Genomic DNA, 12,100 nt, shown 5'->3' on the forward strand with positions numbered 1-12,100 from the left:
CAATTCCTTTTAGCAAAATCCTTTTATACTCAACACAGATGGGTTTTATTCTTTGACATCAAGAATTCTTATGGAGATGGAATAAAAAATTATTATGACTTTGGCCCCTTGTCCTCCAGGAGGAGCTGGGCACACAAATGATTTCAGTGGTCTACGTAATTGGGGAAAGACAAACCCCTTGAAGCATCTACTATGTTAGCATGTACTACGTTGGACAGCGAGGTTTAGAAATGACCACACGAGGCTTCTGACCCCGGGGAACTCAGTGTGTTAGGAGAGATGAAGCAATGATATAACAATTCCATTAGAAAAAGTGCTGGCCAGGCTCAGTGGCTCACGCCTGTAATCCCAGCACTTTGGGAGGCTGATGAGAGTGGATCACAAGGTCAAGAGATCAAGACCAGCCTGGTCAACATGGTGAAACCCCATCTCTACTAAAATAATAAAAATTAGCTGGGTTTGGTGGCATGTGCCTGTAGTCCCAGCTACTCAGGAGGCTGAGGCAGGAGAATCATTTGAACCTGGGCAGTGAGCCAAGATTGTGCCACTGCACTACAGTCTGGTGACAGAGCAAAAATCCGTCTCAAAAAAAAAAAAAAAGAAAAAGAAAAAGTCCTTAGATGTGTGCAGGTTATGATGGAGGTACCAAAGAGGAATACAAGGAGCTAATCCCCAGTTTAGCTAAGGCAGAGATGTTGTCTAGTTTGTTCTTGCTCCTATAATAAAGTATTCAGACTGGGTCATTTATAAATAATTGAAACTTATTTCTCATGGTTCTGGAGGCAGGGACGTCCAAGATCAAGGCCCCAGCAGATTCAGTGTCTTGTGAGGGCTGCTTGCTGCTTCCAATATGACATATTCTTCCGACCTCCTCACCTCCTCATATGCAGATAGAGACAAATTCTGTGTCCTCGTGTGGCAGAGAGTGGAAGGGGGAAAGTGCCAGGTAGCTCCCTGAAGCCTCCTTTATAAGGACGTTAATCCCATTTGTGAGGGCAAAGCTCTCATGACTTAATCTGGCTGCCTCTGGTTCAGATCGGGGAGAAGAGATAGGGGTTGGCTGAGAAGGCTGGCAGGGTGGAGTCTCGGCTGAAATCTGCGACATATGGCCCACAATCCATCTCATGCCCTAACACAAGGGGCATTATAAGTTTTGAGTATAAAAGAAAATTGTGATTATAAAATATGGTTTTAAAATAGACATCTCAATTCACCCCACCACAAGTATACAGATACTTTTTACTTTTTTATGGGATATCAACACATTATTCATTTCTCTTATGAGGAAAATGCATAAGGACCCATTAAGCATTTTAAGGGAAAATCTTGAAATTATTGTAGTAAATGCTTACAAAGGGCTTTCTATGTAAAAATCATAAAGCTCCCTGCAGCAAGTATCATTATTAACCCATTTTGAAGAAAGGGTAATTGCGGCCAAGCGCAGTGGCTCACGCCTGTAATCCCAGCACTTTGGAAGGCCGAGGTGGATGAATCACCTGAGGTTGGGAGTTCAAGACCAGCCTGACCAACATGGAGAAACCCCATATCTCCTAAAAATACAAGAAAGTAGCCGGGTGTTCCAGCTACTCGGGAGGTTGAGACAGGAGAATCGCTTGAACCCGGGAGGCAAAGGTGATGAGCCAAGACTGGCCATTGCACTCCAGCCGGGGAAAAAAGAGTAAAACTCAAACTAAAAAAAAAAAAAAAAAAAAATGGAACTGAAGGGCAGAAAAGGGACTTGCCCAAGGTTACATAGGTGAGAGGCAGGTTAGGATCTGACACATATGATCTGACTCCAGAGATGGTGCCCTTAACCATGTGTTCCATTGTCTCTCCTTGGAAATGTCACCTTTTGTTCATCATTATGGAATGAATTTTGTCCCCCTGCTATAGTTTGGATGTTTGTCCCACACAGATCTCATGTTGAATGGTAATCCCCAGTGTTGGAGTGGGGCCTGGTGGGAGGTGTTTGGGTCGTGGAGGTAGATCCCTCGTGGCTTGGTGCTGTCCTCAGGATGGTGAGTTCTCATGAGACCTGATTGTTGAAAAGTGTGTGGCCCCTTCCTCCCCTTGTTCCTACTCTCACCAGGTGGCGTGCAGCTTCACCTCTGCCATGAATAAAAGCTCCCTGAGGCCTCCCCAGAAGCTAAGCAGGTGCCAGTGCCATGCCTCCTAAGCGGTCTGCAGAACCCTCAGCCAATTAGCCCTCTTTTTAAATAAATTACCCAGCCTCATGTATTCCGTTACAGTAATGCAAGAATGGCCTAACAACCACCTCCTTCCCAGCCACTTCCCCAAATTAATACATTGAAATCCTAACCCTCAGTACCTCAGAATGGGACTGTATTTGGAGATATGGTCTTTACAAAGGAATTAAGTTAAAATGAGGTCATTAGGGTGGGCCCTGACCTTATGAGAATAGGAGATTTGGCACAGACACATACAGAGGAACGACAATGTGATATGGTTTGGCTTTGTCCCCACCCAAATCCCACCTTGAATTGTAGTTCCTGCAATTCCCATGTGATGTGGGAAGGGCCTAGTGGGAGGTGATTGAATCATGGGGGTGGGTCTTTCCTATGCTGCTCTCATGACAGTGAATAAGTCTCACGAGATGTGATGGTTTTATAAAGGGGAGTTCCCCTGCACAAATTCTCTTTTCCCTGCTGCCATGTAAAATGTGACTTGCTCCTCCTTGCCCTCTGCCGTGATTGCGAGGCCTCCCCGATAATAATTTAATAATAATTAAATTAAACATAATTTAATTAAATGTTAATTAAATCTCTTTCCCTTATAATCACCCAGTCTCAGGTATGTCTTCATAAGCAGCATGAGAACAGACTAAAACACAGGGAGGAGATGACAGCAATCCGTAAGCCAAGGCAAGGGTCCTAGAGCAGCTCTTTCCCTCGCAGCCCTCAGAAGGAATGAACACTGCCAACACCTTGATCTTGGACTTCTAGCCTCCCGGCCCATGAGAAAATGAATGAATTTCTGGAGGTGAAGCCCCCCCAGCCTGTGGTTACTTTATTATGGCAGCCCTAGCAAACAGATTCACTCACAGACCCCTAGTTAAGAAGGAGGAGGAGGAGGAGGCAAAAAAGAAATTACTCTTCCAAGTGAATTCATCTCACATTAAAATATAAAATATGTGAGAATGTGTGCATTTCATTAGATAAGTGGAGCTTAATTGAATCATCTTTTAAAATAAATAATCTGAATTCAGTTCTATAATAAGAGTAAAATAAAGCAGGAAAAATCTCAATTTATATTGATGTAGTACCCTTGAAGTAGTATCATAGACCGGAAAGAGTAGCTTAATTAAGGCCAAAGTGTGTTTGTTAATGAGCTGTGGTCCCCTCCAGTGAGCCGACCAATGGGTGCCATAAACTATGAGAGAGCATGGACTTATTGACGGAAAGATGAAGTCGGCTGGGCATTAGATGCACTGTGTTTCCTCAGAGGGCGGCATTACTGTCATTAATAATGAATTCTGTCTTTCCTCATGTCTTCTGAGCTTCCCACTAATGCTGGAATTATTGGTGTGAAACATGAGGCCTTCCAGTAATTACAGGCAATTCAGAGGGTCTTAAAGTATGATTGTATATTCCAGGGAAAACAATTTCCAGCATTTTTTAAAAAATGAAATTCAACTTGTATGTTTAGTACCTCCTACATGTAGGGTGGCGCAGTGCTGGCTTTGCAGGCTTTACTGTGTGTAGGATTCTGAAAGTGCTCATGGCCTGAGGCCCTAAAGAGTTCTGTATTCTAGTCATTTATTTTATTTTATTAATTGTTTTAGACAGAGTCTCACTCTGTGACCCAGGCCTGGAGTGCAGTAGTGCCATCTTAGCTCACTGTACCCTCCGCCTCCCAGGTTCAAGGATTCTCCTGCCTCAGCCTCCCACGTAGCTGGGACTATAGGTGTGCGCCACCACACTCAGCTTATAGTTTGTATTTTTAGTAGAGACGGGGTTTCGCTATGTTAGTCGAGCTGGTCTTGAATTCCTGACCTCAAGTGATCTGCCTGCCTCAGCCTCCCAAAATTCCAGGATTATAGGCGTGAGCCACTGAGCCTGGCCTGTATTCTGACCATTTAAAGAGAAAAATGAATTAGGGAGCATCCCAGTCATGGATCTGAATCATTTTAACATTTAAATGCCTTGATTGTAGATTTGAAAGAAAGGCAAACTTTGACCAGCTTGTCACTTTTTTGGTTCCTGTTCCACACTTTATAGAGCCATATGTTTCATGTTTGAAAAAGTTTAAAATCTGGGAGCTTAATTAAATGTTTCATTTTCACAGACATTTTAGTCTCTTTTCACTCTGTTCCCAGGAGCTCGTGCTCTCATTTTACCAGCTCATTTCTTACCAGCTTGGAGGGACTCAACATACTGTGTAGACTAACATAGGATCAACATGATGTAGGGGAATTTTATTATTGTTAGAGACAATAGACAGTGGCTGGCATTCAATTCAACTTTCAGTAAATGAATGGGAAGAAAAGGATGGGAAGTGGAGAGTCTCGGGCAAAACCAGAGGAGAGAAATAGAGACAGACAGTTAAAAAGAGAAGTGATTGACAGAAATGCACCAAGGCCCAGAGACAGAAATAGGTGCATTAGAAAGAAATATACAGAGATATAAGGGTCACATGCCCCAACCTCGTGACATCCCCTACCTTGTCTTTAAGATACTACGGTGTTAAAAGCTGTCACAGGGGCAGGTGCTGTGTCTCACACCAGTAATCCCAGCACTTTTGGAAGCAGGTGGATTACTTGAGGTCAGTAATTCAAGACCAGCCTAACCAACATGGTGAAACCCTGTCTCTACTAAAAATAGGAAAATTAGCTGGGTGTGGTGGTGTCTGCCTGTAGACCCAGCTACTCATGAGGCAGGAGAATCACTTGAATCCAGGAGGCAGAGGTTGCAGTGAGTCGAGATCATGCCACCGCACTCCAGCCTGGGCAAGCCAGCCAGACTCTGTCTAAAAAAAAAAAAAAAAAAAAAAAAAGCTGTCACATTTTTCACACCAAAAACAAAAACACCAAACTCAAATCAACAAGAAGTAAACCTTGTTCCACAAGCCACCAAGCCAACACAAACCTGATGCTTTTGCATAATCTTGACTGTCCACAAAACCACAGTATGACTTGGCCAAATCAGTCAGAGTGAGGAGACATGCGGTAAGGAGGATTCACATCAATCAAAAAGTGGCCCACAGCTGCTGGGCTGACGGGAGGGCAAGCTGTAGTTGATGTGACTGTGGGTAGTTGATGTGACTGCCAGAGGCTGCCGGTAAACAGATTGAAAACTGTGAACTGTGTCTTCTTTCCTTTTGGGAACCTCTGTGGGTGCACCCTCCAAGGCCAGGCCCAGTTCCCTCCCTTGGTCTCATCACTGGTCTCTTTATTTCCCTCCTGCACAGTTCCAGAGGCCTGAGCATTGTGACCTGAACAGAATGAGGTCAGCTGAATAAGAAGAAATACACCAGTAAAGGTAGGTTTGCAGATCTTTTGCCCTTCGCTGGGCCTTCTAGGTTAGCCACAGTGACTTGAATCAATTCCGTTATTTCATGAACCAATATTTTCCGTTCTCTACCCTTTCCTCTGACTCTGGTCTTTTTGCATCTCCGCCTTTCCAAATGGCTTCTCAACTATATAATTTTTACCAACTCAGCTCTAGTAGATTAAACTAACAATAAACTATTGAACTCATATATTTTAGCATGTGCCTACACTCTTGAAGGCAGCAATGGATAAAAATTTTGCTGGGGAAATATAGTATTATGCTATATAATGGTGAGGGTGAATTTGTAAATACACTTTTGTTTTCAAATCTTCCACACCCCAAGGCATCTCCAGGGCTGAGGAGTTTGGTGAATTGTGGGACAATAGAGGTGCTTGGAAATGTGTAAGTGGGTAGCTCATTTAGTAGGTGTTCCACCACCTGCTCACAGATCACAGGGAATTTAATAGCTGTGGCAGCAGGGGCCATGTGACTGCAAATGAAAATGAGTTGTGGATTTTTCTTTTCTTTTTCTTTCTTTCTTTTTTTTTTTTTTTTTTGAGACAGAGTCTCACTCTGTCACTCGTGCTGGAGTACAACCTCCACCTCCCAGGTTCAAGTGATTCTCCTGCCTCAGCCTCCCGAGCAGCTGGGACTACAGGCATGTGCCACCATGCCCAGCTAATTAGTGTATTTTTGGTAGAGACAGGGTTTCACCATGTTGGTCTTGAACTCCTGACCTCGTGATCCACCCGCCTTGGACCCCCAAAGAGCTGGGATTGCAGGCGTGAGCCACCACACCCGACCAGTTGTGGATTTTTCTGTTTTCGTTTAACTTTTCTTCAAATGCCCTTCCCCTTTAAAGAATCATCAAAATGCCTTTCCTTTAAAGTTGACACTACAAGGAATCAAAGTCTCATATCCTGGAAATACAGGCTGGATGGCAGCCATCCCTCAAATGAGCCCCCATGGGAAAGACTTGGAGAGTGTGCTCCAAACTCAGGTTTCCGGTGGACGCCTAGGAAGCCCCACAGACTGGAAGATGAGGTCATGGATTACTCTCACTGCTGCTGAGGGCCAGTTCATCGCACGCTTCTTGTCATTATTCTCTCACATCATGCATTACCCTGTACCTCTTAGCCCATCTCCTCACGCACAGATTTCTAATCAGCTGTGAAAAAAATATTATGAATATCTCTGCATTTAAGAAGAGATGCTAAATTTAAAAAATAAAAAAGAGAGGAGATGCTAACGGGAAAAGGGTCGAGGAACAGCTGTGATTGGAAGTAATGGGGCCAAGTGAAACAGGGCAGTGAATCAGGGAATGGGGTTGGAGTAGACACTGAGGAGAGAAAGCTATGCAAACCAGCCAGCGTCACTATTCACATGTTTCTTATTTTCCTCTGAAATCCTATTCTAATAGCTGAGGTAGTATGTGGTTGCAGTGGAAGGAACATGAGCTTTGCTACTAGATAAATACACATAAGAATCCTGCCCCTATCATGAGGCTCTGTGATATCGCAGTTAAGTTTCTCAGCCCTTCCTAGCTTCAGGTTGGTAACAATACCAGGCTTTCAAAATTATTGGGAGAAACAGATCATGGAATGAGGAATGGCTGATACCAGGCACTCAGTACGTGGTAGAACGATTATTATTATTGAGACAGGGTCTGGCTGTGTCATTTAGGCTGGAGGGCAGTGGTGTGATCATAGCTCACCGCAGCCTCAAGTGATCCTCCAACCTCAGCATCCTGAGTAGCTAGGACCACATGTTTGTTCACACCACCATTCCTGGATAATTTTTTAAAGTTCTTTGTAGAGATGGGGTCTTGCTATGTTGCCCAGGCCGGTCTCGAACTCCTGAGCTCAAGCAGTCCTCCTTCCTTAATCTCCCAAAGTGCTGAAATTACAGGCATGAGCCACCATACCTGGCCAGAAACTAATGATAACTAGGTTTGTGTCTGCAATTCACTGGCCTGATGCTTGCTCAGATGGGGGCAGGGGAAAAGTAACGATAACGGGAAGCTGGCAGGACCCTGAAGAGAGCAGCATTAATCTCACATTAGCCACATAATTTGCTTTTGTTGTCTTTATCACAACTTCTCTCTAATCTCCCTCAACTTTTAAATCAAGTGATGAGCCGAAAGGATGATGAGAGAGAATAATGTCAAGAACCCTGAAGGATCTGAGATTTTTGCCCTGCTTGGAAGCTCACAAGTGAACCAGTCACAGCTCCATTGATGCTAGCAGAACACATGAGACTCCCAATCAGCAACAAAAGACCTCATGTCAGCACAGCTGGCAGTGTGACCTTCATGTTCCCATGAGGTCCCCGGGAGCTCCAAGTCCCATGGGGGTGATGCAGAGGTGGGCCCAGGTGGCTGCTGTGTATATGGCGCATTGTGTCACAGCCAAGGAACCTGGAGCTGAAGGTGCTCCCAGTCTTACAAGGGGACTGTTAACAAGCCTGCCCAGTCTTTCTCCTGGAGAGGGACATTCTCTTTATGATCCTTGCTAGGAAACAAACCTGCCCTCTGCCTTATCTTCCACTGTTGTTTTGTATACAAATGTCCTGGAAAAGGCAGTCTGCATCATGGTGTGTTGAAACACCACAGACAGCTGCTTTCCAACCAAGTAAGACACAGCCAGAAGCAGAATTCCAAAGAAAGCACTGTGATTAGAGAAGATGACTTAAAATTTTTATTTCTTTAATCAAAAAGTTGATAAACTCCCATCAAATCTTAAATAACAGCTCCTATAGTTTCCGGAGACTGTAGGGAAAGCCTATTATTGCTGGGTTATACACTGGTTTGAAAGCTGCTGTCTGCACCTAATCACAGCACTTCAGCTGTGGTGCATGAGAAGGCACCTCCTGCTCCGTCTTTGCAAAAGGCCACGAAGTGATGTCTTCTTCATGCAATTTCCAGCTGGCCTGGAAATGGAACGTAGGCTTGTTGATAAAGAAATGGGTTAGAGATTTTTGTTGTTGTTGTTGTTAATGAAAAGGAAAGAAATAAGAAGCACTGTTCAAGTTTGACTTTCTTTGGGCTTTTTTATGAGATTAAAATGGTTTGGAAAATAGAATACTTTCAGAGGCCACACATGAGGTTTATGGAATCCTGAGATTTATACGGATCAGTCTCCTCCCTAATGTCTTTATGAGGTCAGCTATGGTTCTCATGACCAGAGGACCTAGGACACATACCACCAGAGGGCTTCCAACCTTTCCAATCCCACCTTGGAGTACACCCTCAGAGTCCTAAAAGCAGAACCATCTTGAGGACCTTACACCCTCACTGGAGACACAGTCCTGTCCCATTGTCAGACTGAAGAGGAATCTGTGTGTCCCAAGTTTTTGGTTCAAAAATCATATTTATTATATGCAGGCAAAATGCAGCAACTGTTATAGTAAGGAATCCAGGACGTGTCTTGTTTGAATTTGGTGGGAGAGCAGCCCAAGGCAGGGGTTAGTGGGTAATTCAGGCAATGGTCACACTGGCTCCATGTCTGAGAGAGGCACATGGAGCCCATGGTTGCCAGAAATCTATCTGCCCTAACACTTCCTTCTCCCTTGCTTCACATATCTAATCAGCCACAAAGAGCTGTGGTTTCTTCTAAATCATTCTCAGATCTGCCCACAATCTCTTTAATTTTTCCTTATATAATTCATCTGAAACTTTTTTGTTTTTGTTGTTGCAACTTGTGAGATAAAAATCGAATGGGATCTTGCTCAAGCTCCCAAGAAATAACAATGTTCCTTCTCCACCCCTTTACAACTCCCTACTCCCAACCCATGACACCTGCAACACACACACACACACCTGGAGACAACTCTTTCATCCCATGTAAAGTCTTTGTTTGTGCAGGACTCAGTTTCCTTTGGTCATCTGTGGATGTCATCCCCACTAGTATGGATTTTCAGCACACAGAGACAGCGCTCTAGTTGTCCTAGGGAAATCCCCTAGTGATGTTTGGGAGCCCTGCTTCTGCTCATTGCCAAGGTCAGCAGTGTGGGTCAGTGGGCTATGATCCCAATGAGGGCAGGCTTCAGGCTTGAGACCTCCTCCCGCTCAGTGCCCGGCCCAGAGCTGAGCCCATTCTCCTGCCAGCAGGCTACAGCTGTGTGAGCTGAACTAACTGGCCGAGCCAAATTGTCCTCCCCGAGCATTTCCACTCCCGAGGAAGGAGAATTGCACTGTGTGATTTCAGGTGGAATCTGCCAGCCTGAGCTGCCTGAGAGAACAGACAATGGAGCTCTGTGTATCACTGCAGAAAAAGGGAAGGAAAATGCTGACATTTCAATGATTACATTTGGGATCTACAGTTGCCTTGGGGCAAGGCAGTGATCACTTAATAGATGAGTCTTTGCTTTTTACTTCAGAGTTTAAATTAGTTTTCAAGTATCTAAAAGGTTAGAGAATATATTCTTTAATTAAAGAGGTAGACCTAGCTTCCTTTTCCATTCCCATAAAGCACTGGTGTGTGTGTGTGTGTGTGTGTGTGTGTGTGTGTGTGTGTGTGTGTTTTACTTTGTATTTTTGCATAGCTTGTGATACTGGCAACTGCAGATAGCTATAGGATTTATGTCCTCTACATAAGGTGACCACACATTAGGACAGTTCTTTTCAATATTCTTTCTCTGGGATGAGTTGTAATTTTTTATTAAGCAGATGTATTCACTTTGCTTAAATATTTGGGTATCAGTACAGCACAGGGCCTCACACAGAATATTTACCAAATGAATGACTGATTTTATGACCTTATATACTCTGTGCTAATAAATATAAATACACAGAAAATCCTTTTGGTAAATATTGCCTAATTCTTTCTGGGTAAAACAAAAATTCCAATAACGCCTGCACGTCTTCACACACAGTCTAGCAGGGATCTCACTTGTCAGCAGAAATGAGCCATCTGGTTGCTGCCCTGAGGTCCCATGTTACACAAATGTCACTGCTTTGCACATTCATGACAGACCATTTCCTCACCAGCCAGGAGCAGCTCTATCTTAAGTAACTGAAGTAAAATTATTTTTCAAATAACAAGAGCAAAGTGCATTTTCAAAGGTCAATTGTCTTGTCTGTAATCAACTCAACTTCCTAAATATTAAATATTCAGTAATCTGGCTGTAGTTTCTGGATCATTTAAACAAACGAATTATGCTTAAAAAAGCTCAGAAAGAATTGTCAGCTATGTGTTCATACTGTGAATTCAGCAGACTGAGGAATAACCAAAGTGGATTTGCCAGCCCTCTTAAAGATGCGTTTGGACCCTGAAGTCCAAGGAAACTATTGGCCTTATGTGGCTTCTCCACACCCCAGCTCAGGTGTGTTCACCCACAGATTGGTTAGGCTGTAGTGAAGAGCTGACAAGGATCTCAAGCTTGGTTAATTCTGCTGCAGATTATTTTAATTTTTAAAAATACAATGTGACTTAGTTATAAATAAGAACAAATTAACAATGAACAATATTTCAAAAGTTGAAAAAGGTGGCACGGACACTAAAAGTACGTAATACATAGCATTTTATCATCTTCAGAGTCCAGGTTTATTGTGACTTAATTATATAAAGATGAGGAGTCAGTTTTGCAACCTAAAAATATTTACTTCTTAGAACTATATAAAATCTTCAGTAAACTATTTTTAAAAAGATAATGAGACAGACGTGCAATTATAGAACTGCATACCAGTCAGGCCAGTTCCCTGAAGAGGGAATTCTCAGCATGATCTCATTCATCTGTGAAGACCTAGGGCAATCCTTGTTTAGACATACGCATACATCTACTTGTCCAGTGTGGTCAGCCCTTTGCTTCTTGGTGATTTCTCTTCCCTGTGAATGTACATGTCCACTTGTCTGCTTCTTAGAGTAGACATTTACCTTCCTCATCCACCAGCCTTTGGAGGAGGACTGGGGCCATGAAGATGATTGATTTGACCTGTTTTTCCTGGAGGGCTTCCTGGCGGCCATCTTCCATTATCATATCTGGAATCAGATGAGATTTCGTAGCCTCTTTTTTTCACATGTTGTTGAAGCAGAGTTTTGAAAAAACCACAAACTTGGCTATCCTTCAGAAAAAATCTGTTATCAAAGATAATTTCCATGGAGATGAGCTCTGCTCTCCCAACACTTGTCCATTCAAGATGTAAGCCATCCTGTCCTGCTTCCGCACTTCGGAGCAACTTGCAGAATAATTTAACTGAACTAATGCCTGTTCTCAGTTTGAGCCTAAGATAATTCAAACTTGTGTTTTGAACTGGGAGACAGCACTGCAAGAGTTTGAATTGCATGATGGCTTTTCAGCTGAAGAAGAGAAGAAGAAATCTTTATTTTTATTTTATTTATTTGTTTTTATGAGACAGAGTCTCGCTTTGTTGCCCAGGCTGGAGGGAAGTGGTGCGATCTCTGCTCACTGTAACCTTTGCCTCCCAAGTTCGAGAAATTCTCCTGTCTCAGCCTCCCAAGTTACAGGCACTTCCCACCTCGTCTGACTAATGTTTGTATTTTTAGTAGTGACAGAGTTTCACCATGTTGGCCAGGCTGGTTTCAAACTCCTGATCTCAGGTGATCCACCCACCTCAGCCTCAGAAAGTGCTG

At 43.4% G+C, this 12,100-nt stretch overlaps 1 protein-coding gene and 1 pseudogene across 1 annotated transcript in view; one reads left to right on the forward strand and one right to left on the reverse strand.

Annotated features, from left to right (window-relative positions):
* MCM9 (minichromosome maintenance 9 homologous recombination repair factor) overlaps positions 1-5,782 on the forward strand; it is a 157,134-nt gene extending 151,352 nt beyond the window's left edge. The window contains exon 13 of the mRNA XM_032274937.1: positions 5,428-5,782. Within this exon, the coding sequence (XP_032130828.1) occupies positions 5,428-5,455 (28 nt within the window). The 3' untranslated portion in view covers positions 5,456-5,782. The remainder of the gene's footprint in view (positions 1-5,427) is intronic.
* Positions 5,783-11,341: 5,559 nt separating this feature from the next.
* Positions 11,342-11,665, reverse strand: LOC116549383 (annotated as a pseudogene).
* Between the last annotated feature and the right edge of the window lie 435 nt (positions 11,666-12,100).

Source organism: Sapajus apella, unplaced genomic scaffold (assembly GCF_009761245.1).
Source record: "Sapajus apella isolate SASKATOON/1434 unplaced genomic scaffold, GSC_monkey_1.0 scaffold6, whole genome shotgun sequence".
In the NCBI taxonomy this organism is placed as follows: domain Eukaryota; kingdom Metazoa; phylum Chordata; class Mammalia; order Primates; family Cebidae; genus Sapajus; species Sapajus apella.